This window comes from Lissotriton helveticus, chromosome 8, assembly GCF_964261635.1.
Source record: "Lissotriton helveticus chromosome 8, aLisHel1.1, whole genome shotgun sequence".
Taxonomy (NCBI): domain Eukaryota; kingdom Metazoa; phylum Chordata; class Amphibia; order Caudata; family Salamandridae; genus Lissotriton; species Lissotriton helveticus.
This window is the reverse complement of record NC_136069.1, coordinates 437,106,427-437,133,794: the sequence shown is the minus strand read 5'-3', so window position 1 is coordinate 437,133,794 and position 27,368 is coordinate 437,106,427. Positions and strand designations below refer to the sequence as shown.

General features: G+C 47.3%; 1 protein-coding gene across 1 annotated transcript in view; it reads right to left on the bottom strand.

Moving 5' to 3' along the window:
* The window catches only part of GPALPP1 (GPALPP motifs containing 1), a 157,381-nt gene that overhangs the window by 50,736 nt on the left and 79,277 nt on the right, over positions 1 to 27,368 (bottom strand). Inside the window, exon 4 of the mRNA XM_078657308.1 lies at positions 13,282 to 13,381. Within this exon, the coding sequence (XP_078513434.1) occupies positions 13,282 to 13,381 (100 nt within the window). The remainder of the gene's footprint in view (positions 1 to 13,281; positions 13,382 to 27,368) is intronic.

Here is a 27,368-nt window from a genome sequence, read left to right as displayed (position 1 = left end):
AGTTTTATGGACTAAAGACTGTTTCCAAGAACATTTCCGAGGATTTTAAAGACTGCCAAAGTACTATTCTCAAGGACTGTCCCGCAAATGACATTGATACGAAACCCTCCCTGTTAGAGGCAACTCCGCAGCAGGAGTATAAGTTAAAATTAAGGTCTAGTAAAATAAGTCAGCCAGTTTGATTGTCTAAGTCCTCCCCTAGGTGAAACGGTTAGACCGGTTTCTGACATGTATAAAATAGACCCCCATAGAGAGAGAGTTAGTGAGAACTCTAAAAGTTGCATTATTATTTTATGTTTTCTGCTATATCTCAGCCTTATGATTACCTGCATAAGTTATGCATTGTATTTATATTTTCCAGTTTCTCATGTAAATAAGTCTTCTAATACTACAGTAGAGCATACGTTTAGTGATCTGCCTCCTCATGAACTATCTTATCGTCTTGCTATGCGAAATAATTCCTTTATCCGCATGTTACATTATTCACACCAGACCAGCAATGCCACTAATTGTTGGGTGTGTGGTCGACTCCCCCCTTTCCAGACACCGAAGGGAGTTCTGCCACTGTTTCCTTATCCATTTTCACATAATGGTTCGTGTGGAGCATGGTCCATGTTAACGTCATCCTCAACTGATATGTCCTTTCTGAACAGTACATGTTTTCCAGACAAGCAAGGTCTTCCCCACAGAACAGGGTTAGACCTAGAAAATGAAGTTTATAATTTGGGTAATTATTCTTCGAATTTCATGGTCCTGAATGTTCAGTCTGATACTACTCCAGACTTACCTGCTATTTCAGTATTACCAGTCAAAGGTGAATTATGTGTCAGAAATAATGGTTCCATACATGTAGGACATAGTGATTGTACTACTATTGTCAAGTATAGTGACAGTGGGAAATCTATTTTCAAAGCTTCACGTCATTCTTATTTTGTTTGTGGTCAGACCGCATATGTTCGTCTGCCCCTCGATTGGGAGGGAACCTGTTACATTGCATTCCTACTGCCACCAGTTTTTCTAGCCCCACCTGACTATCATAGGAACTCCCACCTAGTACATACTAGACACAAGAGAGACCTCCCAATTGTCGATTATACTGAAACTGCTCTAGAGCAATACATAGATATCAAAAAAGGTGTCTTCCCCTACTTAGGTACTGTCGTGAATAGTAAACTGATACGTAGATTAACCAGAACACTTGAAGCAGTAGTGATTGAGACTACCTCTGCTCTAGGTAACTTAACCGAAGAGCAATCTTTTATGAGAATTGTCGTGCTCCAGAATCGTCTCGTCCTTGACGTCATACTGGCCGATAGGGGCGGGGCATGTAGAGTCATCGGATCTAGTTGCTGCATTTTCATTCCTAATAACGCGCCGTCTGTTTATTCAGCTATAACCAGACTCCATAAAATTGCCCATCTGTTACACCAAAATCCAGGCACCTGGACATGGTCCGGTTGGTTCTGGAATATAATTTCCGCCTGGGGATGGAAAGTGTTGTCCTTTCTAGGTATTGCAGTAGCGATCATATTCAGTTGCTGCCTCTGTATACAATGTGGCCCTGCGATTTGCGGCATTTGTGCTACCTCTTATATTCCTAGTTCCAAGTCCCGTTCTAAATCCAGTTCCAAGAAAATTCGAGACGAGCAAATGATACTGTATGAAATAATAGATGGTATCATGAATATTGATGTTTCCTGATGGAAACGTAGTGACAAGGAGGGAATGTGGAAAAGTAAATTTTGCCATGTTCTGTGTCCCTACGTGTTCCCCATTTTATGTTATGTGTGCATGATTAATATGCATATGTATTCCCCATGTTTGATTAAAGACGCAATTACAGTTGTGTCCATCTCTAGTATGCCAGTTTCCAGTTCTCGTGAAAGCTACGAGTATCAGGCCTATGTAAAGTTACGTTGCCACGTTTCTCAGTGTGCACGTTATTTCATTGAAAAGTCCCCGTTTCTAGGCCTCAAAAGGGCCCGGACACCAGATTCAGCTCCTGTCTCCTGAGCCCTCGCTGAGGAGCGATACAGCCCCCACCTGTATCCCTGACCCTTCACTTACTTCCTGCCTCACAGTGCCCGGCTCGGCCTGGCTCTGCCTGCCAGTCTGCCAAGAGTATGTTATGATTCCAGTTATCAGTCCAGCTCTCCTTCTCTGCATTCCTAAGCTACTGAATCGCATCAATAGTTTCAGTCATCGTCTAGCCTTTACGTCTCCATGTAAGAGAAATATTGTATTAATGGTCATTTAATATTCTTCAACACGCACTACATGTAGAATAATGCATGCACCAGTCTTAGTGTCTGTTAGCCTTTACCCCGATAACTTTTGGATTCTATCAACATGTTCTCTAAACATCAGATACTAGATAGTGTTTAGGTACATGTCGCCCTGACTCTCCAGACTTCAGTCTCTGCTCCTAGCGCAGAAGTCATAGCCCCCAGCTTCTCCTAGTAACACGTCATTGTCAGTTTACGCGCACCACTAGGTTAGAGGTCCCGGCTCCTTAGATAGCCCCCTCCATGTTTCCGCCCCATTTATGACATATTCTGTTACGTTTACATCACATGTCTATGTAAACGCCATCTGTTACACCTCTTTTCACCCTTATCTTTCGCGACTGCTATTGACCACACCCACTGCTCCGCCTATTGTATGTATTGTAATGCAATTGTTTTAGTATATATACCTGTGCACTGTTATTAAATGTTACGCCAACGCCGATCCTGCCCCCGGCAGCGCTGCCATCCTATTCCTGTGCAGGTTGTCCTGTTCGTCCTTATGCTGTATTAAACCTGCAAACTCCTACTACCTCGAATCTTGACTCTTATTTATTGAGCTATCTGTTATTACTATGTCCAGTCAAAAATAGATCCGGTATTATTTATTTATATACCACACTAAGGAGAGCTTTTTTATATTCATGGCGTAGGGTGTTGGGGCCTTCCAGCGCTTTAAAGAATTTGTAAAACAGGAGGACCACCAGGTCCTTATTAATCTTGTAGAACTCTATCGGGAATCTGTTGTCTCCTAGGGCCTTATTATTGGGCATATTGCCAATGACATTTGCAATTTCATCCTCTGCGATAATGCCCTTCAGGAGCAGACAGTCCACTTCCGACAAGGCGGGTTAGCGGGGAAGGAGGGGGTCAGTTGAATGGCCCGAGAAAATACTGACCCAAGGGTTGGCCAGCAGGAGCCTCCAACCGATAAACTGCATCAAGAAAGTGGGCAAACGCCTCTGTGATCTCCACCAGGTGCTTCAGAAGTTCCCCAGTCTCCACTCGGATAGCCTCCAGTTGGTGCAGCTGAGCGGTCAGCAGTCTACCCGCTTTCTCCACCTGTTCATAGTGCCACCACTTCTGACAAAGTAGGGAGTATTCTGCCTGGGAGGTGAAATGGGTATTCAACTCAAATTTGGCATGCTTTAGTCCCCACAGGAGATCCAGGAGGGGTTCCTTGTATAAGCCTCCAAGAGGGACTGACTGTCAACCTCCAACCGGGCCTGCTCTTTCCGGGCCACTGGCTTGCAGAGCGGCAAGTCTCTCACCAAAGCCCTCCCGCAGCTCAGAGAAGCTGCACAGAAGACGCAGAATGTTTGTTTTCCCCGAGATAGCTGCAAAAGTCCTCCCACAGCTGTCTTTTGGTCTCCAGCATCCAATAGTGACAGAAGTTCAAACTCCATTGCTTGAAGGGAGGGTAGACTTGGCCAGGGTCGAGCTCCTGTAGGACCGGGGCATGATCCGAGATCCCCCACAACTATATAGTCCAGGCACTCATCAAGGGCAAGGTAGAATGGGAGAGGGGGAAGAAGTCAATCCAAGAACATGTCCCATGAACACATGACAGAAAGGTGCATTTCCTATCCCGGGCGTGCATCAGACACCAGGTGTGAAGCAGGACATGATCTCCCATTACATCATGCAGGATCGCCCTACCTCTTGCGTTGGCCTTATCTAGAGGACCCAAGTGGCCAAGCTCGGGTTCCAGTGCCACATTCCAGTTCCTCCAATAATCATCCTGGTGGTGCCAAACTCAGTCAGGAGGAGCAACAGCGAGGAGAGGAAGGGCACGCATTCCTGATTGGGGGCATACACGGAGCCTACAATCAAGGTCTGGTATACGGTCCTGAACTTCACAAACACATAACGACCCAGGGGATCAGTCCAAGTTTTCGAAATTGTAAAAGAAAAGGACTTGTAGAAAAGGATGGCAACCCTGCACTTCTTCAGGGAGGGTGAAGGACCGGTAGGACCACAAGCCAGGCAGAAGGCTTCTGCGGATAACCCTGCTCACCCAGTCACTCTGAACTTTCTCCGCCTCGAGGGGCAATAACAGAGTCTTCTGCATGAAGGCATTGTGAGGGGAGTGTATCACTATATAAGTAAGGGGTTTCCTCTGCTTAATAAAGTTGGTAAGGACATTCACATTAAGGGATATAATACGCATGCACTTGGGTCTCGAATATGGGGCCGCGGAGGGCACCTGTGACTATGCGGACATGTGCTCCAAAACGGAGCCATAGGCACATTCAAAGGAAAACCACCAGCAGCAAGGAAGGGGGAAGCAGCTTCAAGGCTGGGAAAAGGACACAATCACCGGTGCAGAAAATTCCAGCAAAGCAACAAACCCTGAAGGCCCAGTAAAAGTAGGAACAGCTCCGGTAAGCTGGCACAGAGGCGAAAAAAAATCTCGAAACAAAAACAGATGAGCTTACCTCACAGTCTCTCACCTACCCAACGCTCCCAATCCACAGGAAGAACAAAGATTGGGTCCAGGCTCATTGAAGCAAACGGCTCCTCCATAGTAGCACATCACACTCAGACATCCAGCTCAACAACTGCATCTCAGCACTATACTGCCAGGGAAGAAGGAAGGAGGGCAAACCGGTGCTCATACACAATCAGGCTTCTAAAATGCAGGGGACCCAGGATGTCCACAGGAGAACTCCCCCCCCCCCCCCCACTCCCCAGAAATGACTCACAGTAGGACAACAAGGAGAACGTCCCATCTCCCAATAAAGCAGAAGGGAGCGAAAACTACCCACAATCCGCCCAAGAGTCTATATGATCACGACTTAATCTGGGAGTGCGACTGGTCCAAGGTCCTGTCTACTGCTTCCTCAATGACCCTGGGTGCCGTGCCCTTCCACCGTTTGAGGGTTTGAGGACAGTCTCAATCGTTCAGGGGTGGTGGAGGTCGGATCCCTCCGAAGCTCAGCAGACAAAGGTGGTGGTTGGACCCTCAGGCATGGCATCCATGTCCGTATCCAAGAACCCAGAGAAATTCAAGTAATAATCCTAAGGTTTTTAAAGACTGCGGAATACAGCTAATTCACATATTTTGTTTAAGAAAAAACATTAATTAAAAACAAACATTCTATGTTTTGAAGAAAAACATTCCTCAATCTAGACTTTTATACACAAAAGGAAGCAAAAGAGATCTTATGTGGCAAATTCAGGTATAGGTACTTGACTGTTTTGTATTCATTTTCTGGGTATGGTAAAGCGCCAACATGTCTCCTCCTAATAAGATCGACTTCCTCAAGTCCTTAGACATCTCAAGAACATAAGGGTAGTGAAAGTAAAGATGCATACACCATATAAAAATTACAGAGGCTGGGACTGTGAATAAAGACTGTTGGAGGGAAAATCTATTAATAAAGTAAGACAAAAACACAGGGTGCATGGGATGTTTGAATCGACAAAAGAGAATGGGAGGAGGGTGCAAGGGAGTGGAGCCCACAGGTGTGTTAGGGCTTTGTGAAGTACCAAAATGTTTCCTCACTCAGGACAGTCTCAATGCATTTCGGTGCCATAAGCAAAGCTTTATTTTTTGCACCCAAAATGTTCACAGCACTCAGGATTGGATGACTAGTCATTGTAAGTTCTGGAGGGACCACCATCCAACCACTGCCTCTTTATGTATTCTCACTGTACCTTCTGCATATATGATGTACAGCAAGTTTGCTGCACTACAGCAACTTATCAGGGTCACATCCGATAGGCAGACTTGGATTAGAGACATTCATGTAAACATTAGAATTTGCAGGCTGGAACGTCCTGGGAGAAGTCCTTTATATGCCTAGGGTCAGCATCACATAGGAAGTATAGGTGAGTTGTGGCATGTTATGTTATGTTAACACATATTTATATAGCGCACGGCTACTCCCTGGAGTGTCCCCGCGCTAAAACACAAGCATAATCAGTAATCTATCAGTTCTGCATCTGAAGAGGTAACAGCACGGTTATACATCTGAACGTGTCTCAGCAATACTGTGATGAAAAATAATTAAATAGTAAAAAAAACTATTGTTTTTTGCCCATTATGGAATGCCAGACCAAGACCAGCCATATGAAAATCAGTAACACTTGAATGCTAAGCATGGTTGGTGTCCGCGAAATGAAAACCCAAACAATTCCAGAAAGTACTGGACTTCAGACAGAAGTGCAGAAGCCTCACCCATCTCACGTCACTGGTCCAATAAGGCGATCAGTGAGTGAGCAGCAACAGCAGATTGGTATTAACAGTTCAACCAATAACCAGAAAAGCCCATTGTTGAGCTAATCCGGAGATGAGGATGCCAGTGGCAGGGTTTAAACCATCCAAAGCAATGCTCTGGAGGTTCGGTGCTCCTTAGTAGTCTCTAGCAAACATATGCCAATTTCTCATTAGAAATACAAGAGTTGATTGAGTTATCTATACATGTGCACTGCTTTAAGATTTTAAATATACACTGTACCTACCCTGGGCTTCAAAAAGCAAACCAAAAAGTCCTCTGGAACTCCTGGAAGATGGAGGGTGAATCCCATTCGTGCACAAAGGGTGAGACCAGTGTAGGACTTAAAATGCAAGCTAATAAAGATTAGTATCTAAATCGAGAAGGGAAATGCGGATTCAGAAAGTAGCTAATAAGAACACTATTCGCAACTATTAATTCATGTTTGCAATGAGGGATCCCCCTGTACCTCAGGTTAGGACTAACCCAATGGGAGAGGTCGCTCTTATTTACATTCAAGTCGGGGATGGTTTGGCGTTCAGCATGCTTCTATGAAATGGAAAGTGTATGAGGCAGGTACCACCACCACCACCACCACCACCACCACCACCCCCCCCCTTAGTTTTTGTGTTTTTTATCGTAATTCTTTTCAGTAATGTCTTAAACCCTATTGTGAAAAATAGCTTTTTTAGGGTGACGTTAATCCACCTTCAAATGTTTAACAGTGCAGATATCCGTTTTACTCTATGTGGTTTACTATATTCGCAGTAGAAAACCAACAGAGGGGAGGATATAGGGCGCTCTTTGGCTGCTGTTGGTCCTGTGTTATATTTGATGAACTGATGTATTTTTAATGGTTTTATCTGTTGCATTGCACTAAGATTGGTACTTTATGACAATGAGTGCACGGTTTTAACTTGTGCTTTTATGATTTTTTTTATAATCGAATAAAGATTTACTGAATTGAATGCATTATCTACATCTGTGCACTATTGTAGGATTTTAAAATACGCACTGTACCTACCCTGGGGTGCAAAAAACAAAAAGAGCTCTAGAACTCCTGGCAGATGCAGGGTGAAGTCCTTTCATACAGAAAGGGTAAGGCTGACGTACGAATTAAAAATTCGATCTAATACAGATTCGTTACTAAATCGAGGAGTGAAAGGACTACCTTAACTGATGATCAACGACCAACAATTGTAGAACCCGAGGTACCAAATTAATGTCTTTACAGTTTCCAAATTACCATGTCTGTGGTCAATACAAGCCTCTATAAAGATTGGGATACACCTGTGTTTACATGTTCGTTTGGGAGCCACTAATCTGATATCCTCAACAAGAGCTTTCCAGTAGACAAGAGTTTATTTTACTGCTAACACTCAAACATAATGTCTGTATAGAGTGAATCAGACTGGCCCATTGAACACAGGGTGTTTGCGAAGGTCTCCAAAAGCCTGCATGGAGCAGTCTCAAGGAATAAATATTCAGCCCAACAAGGAAGATGGATTGATGCTCTATCTGCAGACTGTCTCTTCACACCATTTCTCTACCAACAAACAAGTCTTGATCCTGCCCTGGTTTTCTCGCTTCACCTCTGCTTTTTTCCCCCACAACAAATGTTATTGTGTTTTTGCCAACAATGTGGCCCGGCCGGGTCATATACATATACATTATGCCAGAGGATGAATTGTGGTTCTTAATTCCAAAAGAAAACCAAGGTAAACATGTAAAACACAAACACATGCACAGTAAGCCCCTGCCACCACCCCTCCTATGCAGCTACCAAAGTCTTAAGCTGTTGCGGTCTGAGAGTTCCTTGCAACGTGATGTGTGTCCTGGCCATATTATCAGAATTCGGCATCTAATTGTTGTTCGGTAGTGCGCCCTGGCTCTAGAAACAAGCCCCCAATAATATGACCACCTCTGCCAAATCTTAGGATGTTTTTGGGGGCGATTCTTTTGTCTCGAATACGGTACCTCAAGCCCCATATAAAAGTCCATCCGCTGCTTCCAGATAGTCAAATGCGACGGTGCAACCACCTTCAATTGTCGCACAATGTCCCTTTTCGCTAATGTGAGCCCAAGAAATAATAGGTGGCGTTTGTAGCGGTTTCCGCTTATGCCCTCGGTACTATGGAGATAGAGCCTTTTCGGGACAAACTGAACATCCCATTCAAATATCTCTGCTAAACAGGACACCACATCCCTCCAGAAGCCGATCAGAACACTACAGTCCCACACCATGTGCAACAATGTACCCTCCTTAGCCCCACACAGCAAACATGAAGGAGAGCCTATAAGACTCTACGGAGGTTTTCAAATTGAATTAACCGCAAACAGGAAGATATTGCCGCACTGCAGGGAGAGTCCCGAGTTTCCACCCAGTCATAGTCATTTATGTCACCTAGATCTGTTTGTCACACCGCCTGGAGGGTAGATAGCGCAGTGGAGCCGTTTGTAAACAGAGTCGGGTAGATTTTGGAGGTCTTATGGACTAAGTCGCCCTTCAGGAGCTTACCTTCGAGTGGATTACAGTCCGGGAGGTTTGTGGGGGTGCAATTCGATGTGGACCACGCATGACCCAGCTGCAAATATTTATAAAACTGACTACGGTGCATTAGGATTCAGACTGGAGCTCTTGAACGGATTTGAGAACTAGGCCCCGCATGACGTCTTCCAATGTGGAGATGCCTATATGATATAATTCCACTCTCGAAAGCCCTTCAGCCCGCTCCTCCGGCAGATTTAGAGTACCTTGCCATAGCGGCATCTCTCGAGTCAGGCACCTTCACCAACACATCCTGCGAAGGGATGCATGGACACCTGCACCACCACTCTAGTTGCCGGGGGGGTAGGGCACCAACATCCGATCCACTATACAGTACGTTCATTGCTTATTGTGTCGGCCGGTTCGTCATGCAAACTGTACCATCAGTCATTAAGAACCTGCAGGTGAGAAGCAGCATTGTGAGATTGAATATCGGCAATGGCAATGCCTCCACATTAAGTAGACCAGAAGCAGGTTCAAAGGGCCACGCAGGAAGCACCTCTGCCCACAAGAACTGACCCAGTAATGCATTCATCTGTCAGAACCATGCAGGGGGAACGGGTAATTCTGCAGTTGGTACATAAGACTGTGTAATGAGATCATCCTAAAAATGGCAACTCAGCCATATAGGAATAGAGGCAGTGGGCAACAGGATTTGACCTCGGTCCTGAGCCATCGAAGCAATGGGGCCAGATAACGATCCCATGAGACAGCCAGGACAACACCCCAAGATATTGGAACTCGTCAACCACCAGGGACAACCTTTTCGCCCGATCCACGTTCCAGACGACCCTCCCAAAGGCCAAAGCATTGAGATGACCCTCCCAAAGGCGATAACCCCGAGGTCTCGCCAAATACCTGCATAATTTTCAAGACACAAGGTCCCGAAAGTGCATGATTTGTCATGAAGAAAAATACATCATAAGTATATAGTGCTATTCTGTCTGATACTCCCAAAGACTTTACTAACCCAGGCAACCAATGGCTCCTGCCCAGAGCATACAATAAATGACACAATAGGCAGCCTTTTCTGGTGCCACGCCAAATGGGGAACAGGGCATCTAACTCACTTGCCACGCGAAGTGAGGCAGTCAAATCTGTGTTTAATAACCAGACATATGACAGGCATCTGGGTCCCAAATTAAGGCGCTACGGAGCACAAACAGATATTTCCAACTCAATGAATTGAAGGCTTTGTCAATGTCTGTCAATAGCAGCACTGCAGGTCAACCAAATGATCTGCTAAGGCCATGGCATTACGGGTGCGTCATATCTTATGGCGAGTGGCACAGTAGGGCACAAAACCGGGCTGGTTTGTATTAATTAGATCAGGTAAGTAGGGCATCTGTCTATTAGCCAGGGTCTTTGCAAGGAGTTTGACCTAGATGTTTAGGAGCGATATCAATGGCCCTCAGGCAGACAACCAGGCTTCAGAAACACAACAATCTCAGCATACCTCCAGTCTAGGAGCATATGCAGCTCGCCCCCAACAAATGCGTCCCTACTTGCGGCATATAGGCTCTTTGAAATTCACTAGGTGACCCTTTGGGGCCAAGAGCTTTCAAGGGGAGCAACTCCATGAGGGCTGCGGTTAATTCCTACAAAGTAAGTGGCTCGTCAAGCTGCACCCTGGCAGATGCAGATAAAGATTTGAGGCAGGGCAGCTATGTAGTCATCAAATTGAGCAACCATTACAACACCCCCTTTCAGAATATAGGGCTTCATAATACCCTGCAAAACGTCTAGCCACCTCGTCAGACAACAGACCAGCCTGTCCATCAAGAAGAGTTGAGACCGGGGCTATCGCAAGGGATCCCTGACAGAGCCTGTGTTGCATTTTACTAAATCTGTCACCCCCTTGGTAGATACAAATCTGGGAAGCCAGCCATGCACACTTGGCTTCCTCTAAAAACACCCGCTGATAATTTTGTTGGGCCAAGCCCAACTGCCTTCTTGCCGCGCCACCACCCTCGCCACTGCCACGCTCCTCGAGATCCAAGATCTGCGCCTCCAGCTGCAACAACTCCTGAGCAAAAACTGATATCTGCGCCTAAGGGTAGGTTTCATTTCTTCCACAGAACGCTTTGGATGAGGCAGTCTCGAGGTTGAGGGAGAAGTACTTTACTACGGCGCAATGCATGTGAGTCCTGTATAATGAGTCTCTCATGTGCCAAGATGAAAGTCGCCATCGAAAGGGGGGACACTGCGGACCTACATGATGCCACGGTGCTACCGGGGAATGATCCAACAGCCGTCTAAACAGAATGTCTACATCAGATACTCTAGGCGTTAGGCCAGCTGGCACCAACAGGTGGTCGAGCCGGGAGAAGGAACCAAGAACCGCATATTAATAAGTATATACTATCTCTGCGGAATGATAGGCCGGCATGCGTCTGCCTATTCCACCTCCTCCACCAAAGACTATAAACTGGACCCACTTGAATTCCCCAGCTCCATCTGCTCACCATCTATACCTCTCTGGAAACATTACATTATTCCAATATCTGCCAATAACAGCCAAGCCACCCAATTCATACCAGAGGCATATGAAGTTGTCTACGTTGGATTGTCCAAGAGGCGGGGGGGGGGGGGGGCACAGACACTACCAACGACCAGGGATTTCCCATACACTATACTAGCCACAAACACATATCTGCCCTGTGTATAGACCCGTGATTTAAGGGAGTAAAAGGGGACTCAGCAGTGAATAAGAATGGCTGCGCCCAGTTATTCCCTCACATAACCGGAATGGAACCCAACTCGAGCCAGACACAGGACCTAAAAAGATGAATCTCCTGCAGGAGGAGAATGTCAGCCTGTAGCCCTTTGGCCTGTTGGAGTTCTGCCCCATGGTCTACAGTGTCCAAAACACCGCCGACATTCCATGTTATGACACAGAGCCGTCCTGTAGGACTGTCAAGGTCTGCATCAGCCATCTGCAACAGTATTTGTCAATGTAACTGCAGACGGGGCTAAGGATGAGTGTGTATCAGACCTGTGCATTATAAACTTGAACCAAACCTTAAAACATATCCCCCCCATCCTCCCCAATACTTCACAACCTTTGAGGTATCAGTCGCGGAGAGAGCCCAGAGCGGACCTCAACGGAGGCCAAAAGCCCGGCTCGTACAACGGATCCCCATATGCCACCAACAACTGGAGAGCCTTAGTCTGAGGCCAACCAGAGGTGCAGCCTGTAGTAATAAGCCTTCATCGCAGACACATGGGAAAGTATGCTTAAGCTACCATCAGATGCCGTGGCGGCCACGGGAGCCACAGCCGGCCAGGAACAGGACCCTCAGGCTGCAGAGATCCCTTAACGGTCATCTCGATGCTTTGAATGCCATGACAAACGGGACCTGTTGCAGTGTTTCTCTTCAGGTTTTGCCTGCTGCAAACGATGATCGCTTGAAGTCTAATCAGAGTCCAGGTGCGACAGAGTGTGAGGCCCAACGGTAACAGTCTTGTCCATCCACGCAAAGATTTCCTCAGGGGTATCAAAGAACAGGTTTTGGGAGTCAAACACCACTAACATGCAGGCATGGAAAAGACGCATATAAGAGAATTTAAGATAATTAAGGCTTTTATTTGCTGCAACAAAGGATTGGCGCAGTTGCTGGACCATTCACGTATAGTTTGGGAAGATCATGTTGCAGTGGGACTCGAAAAACAGCACTTTTTGACTCCGTGCAAATTTTGGGATAGCGTCCCCGTCGTGGAGATGTAGATTTTGTCGATAACAGGCCATGACAGTGGAAATGGTATGAGCAATCCTCTGGTAACAGCCGCAGCCTGCCTGCCTGTCCGCTCTGGGGCGCAGCCACAAGGCCAGCACCCAGGATCCACCATGTTGCAGCCCACCACACAGTCCTTCTATACACTCCTACCTGGGGAGTGCAAATGGGAAAATCTGAGGTTCGAGTTGGGCAGGAAAGTGAAGGATATTAGTAGCGTCTGCTGGAGCGCGCCTAAAGCGCATCCGCCATGTGGGACTGCTAGGTATTCACCTCTGCTTTTGATTCATTTTTCATGAAGGCAAGTAAAATAATGCTTAAAGTATTGCCTTCAATTTTCAGAATAGCTATGAAAGTCCAGTGCTGGTTAATGACATTATCACCTATAACACAAATATTTACTGATTCAAAATTAGTTTGTACACATCTTAACACTTTAACTGGAGAACGAAATTCAGCTTGGATTATAATTCCAATTGAACCCTTTTACTTACCTCAGAAGTACTTTCAGAGAGGCTATCATCTTCATCCTCGCCATCACTATCCTGATTTTGTTTTATAAATCCTGGTGGTAAGGCAGGACCAATCACAACTCTGCATGAAAAACATACCTGTGATTAACAGTGTTGCAACAAAAAAAAAAAAAGTAAGCAAAACATCACTGCAATACATGTTTACAAGTATTTTTAGAAGCAGTAACCAGGTGTGAAGCGTATGATGTGTTATACACACCATCAGCGTATTCATGCGGAATGAAAAAAGAATTTCGCAAGATTATGATTTAATTATGCAAGACTAATTCTGCGTTTAGAGCTATTCCTTAGCGCAAATATGCCCCCTCAAGTCCAAAATGGACGCAAGGATACATTTTGACCAAAGTAATAGAGCTAGATACAACAGAACATGAATAGCGAGCACAAGCAGCTGCTTGCTAAATGTGCCCTTGTGGTAGGACTCACCCACCCCCAAATGACTTAATTATGCATGAAGCAGTAATCGCATAATTAACATTAACGCTGCGTCAAAGATTAACGCACAGTTACAGAAATTTCTCAGATTACTTCAGAGTAATATAGATTTTGCCCAGGCCAAGAAATTAGGGCATCTGCTTACCCACACACACTGATAAAGTTAGGAAATGGGCAATGTTATACTGGGAGAGTGGTTTTAGGTGGGTAGAAAGGGTAGTCGGTGGACGGGTTTCATCTGTCAAGAAAGCTGGCAAAGGATCACATCAGTTTATGCTCATTGCAATAGAAATTTGTAACTTAAATAGAACATTCCATATTTGATTCAACATTCCAATCTGGCAAGTAAATAGATCTGTGCAGTCTGCAGTCGGATGAACTCTTGCTGAGGAATAATGCCATTCAAATATATAATGCTCCTATCTGTGTCACCACCTTTCTCAGAGGATTACACCAAACTGGTTCTGCTGTAGTTAAAAAATACAAGCATCGATTATGCCAATGCGTGTTACCCTCTGTTCCTGCTTTGGTTATCACTCAGTCATGGGGTGCCAGGAAAAAGCAATCAACATGGCAAAAAAGCAGAGAATTGTGTTCTGGAAGGGCACGCTTCCGCTACAAAGCCTATGTTAGACGTCACTTTTCCTGGACACTACGTGGGTCAGTATAATTGCCCACCTTCTTCTCATTCTCGGAGCTGTGTCTGGTTCCTCTGACAAGGAGTTATCGTATAACCCTTCACAAAAACGGCAATTTCTTCAAAATGTGAAAGACAATGCTGACATTTCTTGCTCAAAGAAAAACTTCCTCAAATGTCACTCTGAAGCAATTGAAAATATGTTGCAATCGCAAAATAAAATGTGACCGCTTAAATATTTACTCCACAAATATAAAAGCCGTATAAGGATTCGAATTGACATCTAATGACGTCACTAAATTTATTATAGTGGGCGATAGTGACAGCTGAGTAATTGAAACCTACACGCACGCTTCTGAAATGTCACTGGAATTATAGATAAGAGCCTACGTGCATTTTCTCTAATGAAGTTCTGGGTCGGGGCTCGCTTATTTATTTTTGGGAGACTTCATGCCACTGTTACACGTGTGAAAGATTATTAGCTGATGTCTGGATGTTGCTGACATTACCGTGAAATAAAGAAGGGAAGTACTGGGGAAAGAGCACAAAAAGCTTTGGTTCCGGGTTCACCGACTAATGCGGAAAAGTAATGCATGAACAAGAAAAGTGAACACATCAGGGAGAGTTTGGGCAAGCAACGAGATCCATGGATACTCTGGAATGCGGGGCACCAGCTTAAGAGGAAGGACGTATAAGAGACAGAAGATAACCGTAATAAAACCTCCGATAAGGCCCTGTGCAAGATAAGACAAGACCTGGGAATAGATAAGGGAAACAGAAGTAAGAAACAGATTGTGTGGCTGCAGATGGGCTGGTGCAAGCAAGGCTTAATGAGCCTTGACAGAAACTCACATGGCGGATGCGTGCATGCACGCAAGCTTGAGGCCAGCAAAAGCCTCTGGTAGCACTTTGAAAACCCCCTTACTAAAAGTCGAGCAAGCAGCGCATGTGCTGCTCTATGCTCGACCTAAAAAAATCTTATGAACTGAGGATTCCGTGGAGACTAGTGTGAAGAGCCTTGAATGTAGCAGAAGAAAGCAGAGCTTATCAAAAGTTGAATGAAAGAATGGCAGTTCAGCATCTGAAGATAACAAGTGATGCGGGCGCCGGACAGGCAAATCTTTAAATTCAATGCTGCTACAGCACAAACCAAATTTTTCAGCACATCTGATGTGATCCTGATAGGTGCTGACAAACAAATATTCCATCTGCAAAACCTTTACGTACAAGCGAACCGATCAACAGAAGGTGGGGGTTAAGAAAAGGTACCAGACTAGACATTTTTGATTTATTTTATGGAGTTTTATATAGCGTGAACTAGATCCAAAGGTATCGGAGCACTTTACATGAGCACCAGTTACGTTACAGATGGAGACATTAATTATCATTAGGCGCAGGGAGATTACGTGATTTGCCCAGAATCACAGAATGTCGAGCTTCTCTGCCGAGAGTCAAACCTGGTTCCCCTGCTCCGAGGTTGACCGCCCTAGCCGTTAGGCCACATTCTCTCCCCGAAATTGTTATATTCCTTCCAAGCAAAAGTGCTGGTGTGCCCAATGGGGATGGAAGAAGTAACGATAACTTTGCAGTCACTGACTTTTAAAGTTAAGTGAAGGAAAAAGGCAAGTAGTCAGAGTTGCCCAGCCTGCTTCTTCGTAGACTAGTACTGGAATGGTAACCGGTGCTTCTAGTTGCCATTATGGTAATCCAAGCTCTCTGTAATGTATGTATTTAGCTTGTGCAGTAGAGTGTGCAACAAAGACACATTACAGCAGTTAATTTAAGTGTTAGAGGTTGTGGTAGTGGCTACAAAGACCACTTAAGTAGATTTGCCTTGAATGTACTATGAGAAAGTGTGAAACGCCCATTGGGCTAAAAGGTTCTTTAACTGGGTGAGCAGAAAGGATGGCTGCAGAACGAGCAAAAAATGTTGGCTTGTGATGTCGATAAGCGTCGATCCATTCCTGTCTTCACGCTTTGTACAGTTAAATCCTATATGAAATTTGGTAGTAAATCAATGGCGGTCAGTAAAGTCTTCATTATGAGTGGCATTATTTCACACAAAGTGTGAACTCGGGGTTGAATTATTCTACACGGCACTCTGAGAGCCGGTATCTATTGAAATTACTGGGTCTGCAAATTTTGGACCTAGTAACCGGGTCCAGACCTTATCATTTTGGGCATGGAGACACACCAGTGATTAAACTGTTTGATAGCTTCGTGGAATTCTGCGTTCGTATAATTTTGTACTCACTGAATATAACTTTGTACAACACACCCTCAGCAAGGATAAGTCTTGCATACATTTAAAGTGTTTTGGTCTCCTAGGGCTGATACATCTTTTTACCATTTTAATGGACACGTGCAAAATATATTGTGCAAAATTCGCAAGTTACTTACCTTCGGTAACAATTCATCTGTAAGAAATATTAGTAGTGATAGATTCCTTACCTTAGAATTACCCCAGGCGTCAGACTGGATCCGGAAAGTTTTCTCGTCAGAGGTACCCCTGTGCATCGGTAGGTGGCGTCGTGAGGCTCCGTGTGCGTCGTTGGCGCCGTGATGACGTCGTCAGAGCTACTTAAACGTGCCCACGCGCGCGGACGTCAGCTCTGTACACGACTTTCCGCACCAGGAACGCAGTCTAATGCAAGAAACTGACCTCTGTTGTCATGAAACTAGGGCCCTGAAAGGGATGACCTTAACCCTAGAAATCAGTTCGCAGAACGGGGAGGATGGGTGGGCCGGTAAGGAATTTATCACTGCTAATGGTTCTTGCAGATATATCGTTACCGAAGGTAAGTAACTTGTGCATCTGAAAGAAACATGTAATGATAGATTCCTTACCTTAGAATAAATACCCCAGCAATACCAACCCCGGTGGTTGGTCTGGGAACCAAGATCACACCAGAAAGTCCTGGAGAATAGAACTGCCAAAAAAGCTGTCTCTCCGGACTTGGCTGTCCAGGCAGTAGTGCTTGGTAAACGTGTGCAGCGAGGCCCTCGTAGCTGCCTGACAGATGTCATACAAGGGAACGCCATGTCCCAAGGCAGTAGTGGCTGCCTCGCCCTGATAGAATGGGCATGCCACCCTACCTGAGGCTCCTTTTTAGCCAAGGAGTAAGGATTAGTTACTTACCTGTAATCCTAGTTCTCTTCCAGGGGTATCCTCGTCAAAGTCATAAGCACTAGAATATTCCTGTCCATACGCGGGACCCCGGAAACACAATCATATATGTGCCCCACATATATGTATCTCCATATATACACATATATACATACATACATACATACATACATATATATATATGCGCAACTGCAGCCTCATATACACCAGAGCTGAATAATGCTGTAAGGACTTCACAATATATCATAAAAAACACACTTTAGAAACCGAGAAAAACAACAGCAAAACATGTTTTGAAACTGTTTTAATGCTCAGTAGTCAGCAGAAAACTCACATAGGACTGAAAGCATATACAGCTCCCAGGCTGCATTGCAAAAACACAGTCTAAAAAGACTGAAAAGCGAACTCATAGCAACACAGAGATAAACTGGCATCGTGCCTTTAAGGCAGTCATGACCCTCAGCTTCCCATCATGCCTCAGGGGTGACAGTTCGGTCAGTAGTTCTTTGCGGTGACTTAAAAGCCATGGCACAAAGATTTGACAATACCTTCAAAATACCATAATCCTTTGCCCGGGGAGGTAGGAGGGTTGCTTATGACTTTGATGAGGATACCCCTGGAAGAGAACTAGGATTACAGGCAAGTAACTAATCCTTCTCTTCCAGGGGATCCTCATGAATAGTCATAAGCACTAGAATAGAATAGCGAGCCTCACCTCATCCACCCACGGGCAAAGGAAAATAAAGATTCATTTAACAATAAGCTCAGAAAACTAAGCCAGGATAGCCAGATAACTATCCGAACAGGTTCCTCAAAGAGGCTTGGCCTACTTGAGTATCCGCTCTGGAATCGGATTCTAGCCAATCATGCCTGGTGAAGGTGTGAACCGATCTCCAGGTCGCAGCCTTGCATATTTCTGACATTGGGACATCATGCAAGAAAGCCACTGTGGCCGCTTTCCCCCTAGTGGAGTGTGTTTTAGGCGAGAACAACAAGGGTCTTTTAAGCCAGCTGGTAAGCCAATTTTATGCAGGACACAATCCACCTGGAAATGGATCTTTTAGAAGCTGGGAAGCCTGTCCTCATGGCACCATAATTCAGGAATAACTGATCCGTCTTTCTTATACCCTTGGTTCCCTCTAGATAGAATTTAAGAACCCTTCTGAGGTCCAAGGAGTGTAATGACCTCTCCGCAGGGGTTGTGGGGTTTGGAAAGAAGGATGGCAGGGAGATTGAATGATTAATAGGAAAATCAGACACAACCTTAGGCAAAAAAGAAGGGTGAGCCGTTAAGACAACCCTGTTATGGTGAAATACAGTGTAAGGCTCTTTCGCACACAGCGCCTGGATTTCACTTACTCTGCGCGCTGATGTTATTGCTACTAGAAAAGCGGCCTTCCAAGATAAGTGCTGCAAAGAGGCCTGGTGAATCGGCTTAAAAGGCGGGCGCCTTAATTTGGACAGGACCAGTTTCAACTCCCATGGAGGAGAAGGGTTTCGAACAGAGGGATAAACTTTTTTCAACCCCTGTAAGAAGTCCTTGACCACCTGCATTTGGAAAAAAAAGGCTGTTTGGGTGACTTCCTATATGCCGTAATGGCAGCCAAGTGAACTCTAATCGAGGCATATTTTAACCCAGACTTAGCTAGGTACAGAAGGTAAGGAAGAATGACATCCTCCTGTCCCTTTGTATGATCAAAGTGATGCTCTACACACCAAAGGAAGAACCTTTTTCCACTTGAACGCATATGACGCTTTTGTGGAGGGTCTGTTGGCCACTTTCAAAATGTTCATGCAATCTTGTGGCAGCCTCAAATGTCCATATTGGAGGACCACAGGAGCCATCGAGGGAAGATTGGGATGTAGAATCTTCCCGTCCATCTTGGTCAGCAGGTCCGCTCTTCAAGGCAGTCTTCTGTGTGGAAGTACTGACATCTGTAGAAGGTCCAGGTACCACCACTGCCGCGGACAGTCTGGAGCTATCAGAATCATCTCCATGTTGGATCTGATGAGCTTCGACACCACCCTCGGAATTAGAGGCAAGGGAGGAAAGGCGTAGGCAAATGTCCCTGACCAATCCATCAAAGGCACATTCCCCCTTGTCCCTGGACTGTAGAATCTGGACGCTAAGGCGTGGCATTTTTTGTTTTTGTCATCTGCCAACAAATCGATTGAAGGACGACCCCCAACGATGGAAAAGATCTGCCACCACCTCGTCGTGCAGCACCCAGTCTGACTGATCTTCGAAGTGCCGACTGAGAGCGTCCGCCTTGATGTTTTGCTCTCCTGGAAGGTGCACTGCCACCACCTAGAGGTTTTGGGCTAACAGCCAGTGCCAGATCGCCTAAGACTCCAGAGAGAGAGAGGGCGTGATCTTGTACTTCCCCGTTTGTTTAAATAAAACATGGTGGTCGTGTTGTCCGTTTGGATCAGGACCGAGCTGGACATGATCGCAGGAAGAAAAGCTTTTAGAGCCAGGTGGACCGCTCGCAGTTCCAGCATGTTGATGTGATAGGACTGCTCCTTCCTGGACCACCGTCCCTGCATTGAAAGGGACCCCATGTGTGCCCCCCATCCTTGCAGAGCGGCATCCGTCACCAGCAATTGTACTGGAAGCGGCTGGTGAAAAGGAACTCCCACCAACAGATTTTGAGGCTGAGTCCACCACTTGATAGAGGATTTCGCTGCTTGGGAGAGCAAGACGCGATCCTCCCAGCGACCCGTTGCTTGATCCCACTGGCCTTCGAGATCTTGCTGCAACGGTCGAATTCTCAGCCGGGCGTTGGGGATGAGAAATATGCAGGAAGCCATTGACCCCAGCAGGGATACCACCTGCCAGACATTTGGGTGTTTCATCTGGAGCAGAGTCCAGCACTTCTGCTGCATCAAAGAAAGTCTCTCCTCTGAAGGAAACTTTTCCTGTGCTTGTATCCAGAACTGATCCCAGGTAGTGGATCGTCTGGGTGGGCTGCTGCATGAACTTCTCACTGTTGACATGGAGGACCAGTTTGTGCAACTGCTGAAGGCAAACTTGAAAATAGCTCCTTACTTGTTGAGGAGATGGGCCTTTGAGAGGCCAATCTTCTAAGTAAGGGTAGACGAACAGACCCCTTCTGTGAAGTGCAGCTGCCAGCACCGCCATGCATTTGGTGAAGACTCGTGGGGCAGACTTGAGCCCTAAGGGCAAGACTTTGTATTGGTAGTGCTTGAGTCCTACCACAAACAGAAGCTACTTGCGATGTCGTGGAGCAATGGAAATGTAGAAGTACGCACCTTGGAGGTCCACCGAACACATCCAGTCTCCGACTTGGAGATGTGGACATATTTAATGAAGGGCCAACATGCAAAACTTCTCCCTGATGATGACTCTGTTCAGAAGGCGAAGATCCAGGATCTGTCTGAATTTGTGCTCCTGGTCTTTTTTGGGCACAAGAAAGTACCTGGAGTAGACTCACTTTCCTCGCTGAGAGGGAGGAACTTCTTCTATAGCCTGTTTTTGAAGAAGAACTTTCACCTCCTGCCGGAGTAACTTTAGCTGATGAGGACGAGATCTTTTCGGAGGAATGTCCTTTGGAGGCACACAGAAACGTAGAGAGTACCCATTGCGTAGTATATTGAGCACCCAACGATCTTTTGTGATATTGTACCACTCTGCTAGATGTTGTGAAGCATTTCCTCCCACTGGAGTGGGCAACGGCGCCAGAGGAAGCCACTGCTCATGACTTTCCCCCTTTTCTAGCCGTGGTGGTGGATTGCTGTTGATTTCCACCTCGACCTCTGTTGGACTTATGGCCCTGATATTGAGACTTGCCCTGGTTCTTGCCCTGGGACCACTGAGGGGTTTGAACCCTCTGTTGGGAATCCTTGCCTTTGTTGGGCCTCCAGCGATGCTTTAACTCCTTCTTTTTTTCCAAGCCGACGGCTTTGAGGGTGTCAAGCTCAGGCTTCATTCTGCTCATCTCCTCGTCTGCGTGGGTGCCAAAGAGAGAGGAGCCAGAGAATGGGAGGTTTAAGATTCTCTGTTGCGCATCAGGCTTAAGGCCTGTGAGCCTCAACCAAGATGACACACCACGTTCCGGGGTTTCACGCGCTCGATTGGGAGTGTGTCCACTGCCGAATATTCTTCACTACCTTCCTAACTGCCCGACACGATTGGGTTCACTGGCAATTAGAGGCCAATTATTGTTAAGGCTTTCACTGAAATGTCCTGATGATGGTCCCCGTGATTTACTAGGGGGTCCGAAGCGCCGTCGACCAATTTAGCACCTATATACTAAACGTGATTACAATGTGATGTAATGGTGCTATGTTTGAAAATTCTGTACAACTGTATTTTATGACAGAAACGTCCTTTTGCCTTAATAGCCCTTCTTCGCTCTGTATATTCACCCTCTGTACCCGTTCTGTTAGTGCTGGGCACAGGCTTGTGTACCACACTGGTTGAACTGTGGAAGGTATCCCTTGTTTTGATGACTTGTATATTGAGTAAACTTTGAAGACCACTGTCCGGCTGGACAGGTCACTCGCAATATAGATTGATTCTGTCTATATTTATTCCTCTCGTATTGACTGTATGTTTGGGACTATTGTTGCATGTATAAAGTATGTTCCCCGAGGTCCCTGCTGACTTATTTGGGGCCCCTTGTTGTTGATAAATTAAGATGATCATCTGGCGCAGATCCCATGGGCGTAGGTATGTGCTAATAACGTAGCGCCGTCCGCTGCCGTGCTGATTATCTGATTTGCTACCAGAGATCCTTCGGTGACTATCTCAGCAAAGTCTTTCTGGTCTTCCTTTGGTAACTTTTCTTTGAAGTGATCCAAAGAATCCCATAACGCCCTATCGTAGCGGCCTAACAACGCAGCCGCCCTGGAAACCTTCAAGATAGAGACCGCCAAATTACAGACTTTGCGTCCCCAAGAGTCCTGGGACCTGCTCTCCTTATCGAGGAAGAGGCAGTAACAGCATGTGTCTTCGTGCTGCAGCAACGATCACAGAGTCTGCAGGCGGATCCATCTTCACAAAGACGAGATCTGAAGAAGCTGGCTTATACTTCTTCTGTATTCAAGCTGGAACAGCTTTTACAGTAGCTGGAGACAGGAAAAAGTCCATCACAGGGTCAAGGATCCCTGGAACCAAGGGTAGCAATGGACGGGACGCCGTATTTGGTGCAGAGTCTCGAAGATCACGGTCGTTGCTACCTGAGGGACAGACATCTCTAAGTTGAGTTTCTGGGCCCCTCTCTGAAGTACCTCCTGGTAGGTATTGATGTCATCTAATGGAGAGATCCTAGAGATAGGACTGTCTGTTAAAGCAGAGGAATAATCCCTCCTTGACGAGTGGGTAGAAGAAGAAGAAGTAGATGGTGTTCTCCTACTTCTGCGATGGACAATTTGCCTTCTTCCCCTCGATCTGTCAGTTCTGGGAGAACGGGATCTGTCCCGCTGTCTGCCTCGGGATTCCTCCGCGCGATCTCTACACCTAGGGGAACTCGCCCTGTCCACTTCTTGCACCAGTTGGTTGTTTTTTCAGCGCCGAGCCCGGCGCTGATGTAGAAGGATGAGAGGCCTTGGTTCTAGATGGTGTTCTAGACCTCTTGGAACCCTTCCTCACGAAGACTTCTCTGCCAGGCCATACAGACGGATCCTTTCTCTGTCTTTCAAAGTTCGGCAGTTGAAAACAGGTCTTGGGGTCATGGTCCTCAGGTAGACAAAGGATACAGACTTCATGTAAGTCTGTCTTGACCTTCCTTTTGCTACAAGAAGGACAGGTGTCAAAAAGGGATGGCATTTTAAGAGGTAAAAAATGCCCAAAACTGTCAAAAAAGACAGCCTCCAGAAGGTAGAAGACGTCGAAGTAAGGTGAAAAAATTTAGAAAAGTAAAGATTTCTTCTGACTAAAATCAGAAAGAAGTGGAGCTGTGTTACCAGGATCCTTCCCGAAGGAGCCGGAAAGAACAACTGACCTAACTGTCACCCCTGAGGCATGATGGGAAGCTGGGGGTCATGACTGCCTTAAAGGCACGGTGCCAGTTTATCTCTGTGTTGCACAGAACGACCGACTGAGAGATGGTCCGCTTGTGCACAGCCCAAACTTTCTTGGCGCCCACGTAGCCAACGAAGAGCTGGTCATCCACCCGGAACTGTTGTGTGCGGTCCAGACAGGAAGAGAGGCTTCACTGTCCGGACCCAAAACGCGCGCTCTCTTTCTCTTTCGAGGGGTGCGAAGGCGGAAAGAAGGTGGGCAAGGTGATGGTCTGCCCGATGTGAAAGGCAGTGACAACCTTTGGCAGAAAAGAAGGATGAGTCCTTAGAACAATCTTGTCCGGAAGGACAGAGAGAAAAGAAGGCTTAGAAGAGAGAGCTTGGAGCTCACTCACCCTTCTGGCAGAGGTGATGGCTACGAGGAAAGCAGTCTTTAAAGTGAGGAGACGAAGAGGACAATTGTGAAGTGGCTCAAAGGGAGCACACATCAGAAAGGTAAGAACAAGGTTCAAGTCCCACTGAGGCATCACAAAAGGACAGGAGAAAACATGTGCGTGATGCCCTTCAAGAACCTATTTACAACGGGGGACTTGAAAAGGGAAGGCTGAACCGAAAGCCTTAGAAAGGCGGAAATGGCCGAGAGGTAGCCTTTGCTAGTGCCCAGAGCAGAGCTCTGCTGGGCCAAAGAGAGAAGAAAAAGAAGAACCTCTGAAAGATGGGTGGGGAAAGAGGATCCACAGCCTTTGATGTGCACCATGCCAGAAACTTATTCCACCTGCAGGCGTATACCGACTTAGTGGGGGAACACCTGGCTGCCAAGATAACATTACAGACGTCAGGAGGCACGTAGAAAGACATCAACTGTCACCACTCAATCTTCACGCAAGAAGGTGGAGACTGGACAGGTTCGGGTGGAGAACCGGCCCCATGCTGCTGTGACAGAAGATCTTCCCAAAGAGGCAGACTAATCTGGTGATCAATGCTAATACCGAGTAGCTCGAGATACCATACTCTTAGAGCCCAGTCCGGAGCCAGAAAGATGAGTTGGGCCCGGTCGCGCCTGATCTTCTTCAGCACTTTGCGCAGAAGTGGTATAGGCAGAGCGTACAACAGACCGCAACTCCACTTGCGACAAAAAGCGTCGCCGAGCGAGCGCCGCCTTGGAAATTCCAACGCGCAGAAGTGATGACATTGCGTGTTCTCTTCGGTAGCGAACAGATCTAACCAAGTCTCTCCCCATTGCTGAAAGAGACCTTGTGCCACGTCTGAATTCAGAAGCCATTCGTGATCCATCATGCACCGGCGGCTGAGTTCGTCCACCCTGGCATTCAAGGAACCTGCCAGGTGTTGAACCACCAGGGACATGCCCTGATGTTCCAGCCAAGCCCAGAGGTGTAGAGCCCCTTGGCAAAGGGTCCACAACCCTACCCCACTCTGTTTGTTGCAGTAACACATGGCAGTGGTGTTGTCGGTGAAACCTGCACTACCCTCCCCATGAAAGAAGGAAGGAATGCCTTCAGTGCAAGCCTGATCGCCCAAAGCTCCAGCAGTTTGACGTGGAGCTGGGACTCCGCCGGAGACCAGAGGCCTCTGATCTCCACCTCCCCCATGTGGCCGCCCCATCCCAGTAGGGACGCGTCAGCCACCACTGTGTATTCGGGCTGGGGAAGGGAGAGGAATCGGCCATTGACCCAATCGTGATTCGTGAGCCACCACTGCAACTGTCTTGCAATGCCCTTACAGATCTGGACATGATCGGGCAGGTTGCCTTGGTGCTGTGCCCACTGGAACTTTAGGTCCCACTGCAGAGCCCGCATATGTCATTTGACATGATCCACCAGCAGGATGCAGGAGGCCAGCATTCGAAGCATCATCCTGACCGAAACCTTGGACAGAGGCGGGAAGATCAGAATCATAGCCTGAATGTCCCAGACCCGCTGCTAGGGAGGATGAACCCGAAACTGCGCGAGTCCAGTACTGCTCCGATGAAAAGGAGCTTCTGGGAGGGAATCAGGTGCGACTTTCGGCACACTGATGGAGAACCCCAGCGAATGCAGGAGGTTGGCCGTAGTCTGGAGGTGGGTGACAACTGCAACTGCCTGGGGTGAGCCCGCCTTAAACAGCCAGTCGTCGAGATAGGGGAAGACTGAAACCCCTGATCTGCGCAGATGAGCAGCGACCACCGCCATCACTTTCGTGAACACCCGAAGGGCGCTTGTAAGGCCAAATGGGAGCACGGTGAACTGAAAATGCAGGTAGCATCTGTGGGCAGGCAGGACGGGGATATGAAAATAGGTGTCCTGCAAGTCCAACGCCACCATTCAGTCTTGCGGATCTAGGGCAGACAAGACCTCAGCAAGCGTGAGCATCTTGAACTTCTCCTTCTGGCGAAAGCGACTGACGTTCCGAAGGTCTGGGATAGGACGCAGGCCCTTGTCCTTCTTCGGAACTGTGATCCCCTGACATGCGGTGGTACTGAGGTGGCATGGCTTGAGGGGGTTGCCTCGAAGGGGAGGGAGTAGCCCCTTCGGACAATTTGCAGCACCCACTTGTCCGAAGTGATGTTGCGCCAGTGGTAGAGATGATGGCGTATTCGTCCACCCACCGGCGTCTGATGGGCCTGAAAGGTCGGACTAGGAGGGCTTGGAAGCGGATGCTGCGGGGGTGGAGGTGGACTGGCCCGCCAGCTGCCCCCCTGAACCGCCTCGACTGTTTCCACATCCGCGCGGATGTTAATGCTGCTGTGGCCTGTGGCTCTGCGAACACTGTGGCCACGAAAGGAGCGAAACATAGAAGGCGGAGGAGGCTGAGTGGCCGACAGGCCCAAACACTTGGCCGTAGCCCGGGAGTCCTTGAAGCGCTCCAATGCACTGTTTGCCATGTTGCCAAAAAGGCAAATGCCATCAAAGGGCATGTCCATCAAGGTCGTCTGGACATCCCCTGAGAAGCCAGTAGTCCACAACCAGGCGTGATGCCAAAGCACAACCGTCGTGGAAATCGACCAGTCCAGTGAGTCGGCGGTATCCAGCCCACAACGTATGGAGAACTTTGCTGCATCTCTCCCGGCCGGAATTGCCTGGGAAAGAACTGTCTGGGCCTCCTCTGGACAGTTTGGCAGCACCTGCGCAACAGTGTCCCACAGAGAGTGGGTACGATGGCCCAAGAGGCATGCGGTGTTCACCGACCGCAGCCATAAGCTGGCAGATGAAAACAGTTTCTTACCAAACTGATCCAGCTTCTTCGATTCCCTATCCGGAGGTGCGGTAGGGAACGCACTCTGGGAAGCTGAGGCTTGGACAACTAAGCTCCCAGGGATGAGGTGTTGGGTAAGGAAGAGGGGGTCGCCCGTAGCCGGGCGATGGCGTCGGGCCACATTCCTATCCACAGGAGCCCCTGTGTTGGGCCTGGAACAGGTGCCCAAAAGAACGTCTGTCAGTGCTTCATTAAAAGGCAGCAAGGGCGCCGGTTGAAGCACTTCAGTCAGGAGGTTAGTCCTGACGGCCAGCGTAGGGCCCTAAGCAAGACCACTGCGTAGCTGGCTCCCTCCTCCGTAGCCACGGTAGGAGGAGACAGCATGCCAGGGTCAGGTGAGGTGTCAAGACAACTGGCCTCCCTCAAATCTTCTGCCCAGTCCGCATCATAAGAACAGTCGTGTGCTAGAGGGTCCTCAGACCCCTCTTAGTCCTCCCCTTCCTCCGAAGTCTGTGGAACAGGCTCAAAATAAAGAGGACGAACATAGGGCACAAAAGGCTCCATCGGCGTTGGTATCGCCGTCGGGGATGTCGATCCGGCACAGTGTTTGGGTCAGGGCTGAACCTGGGGACGACGCTGTCCCGAGGAGCGGGCGACGTCGGAAGCAGTGCA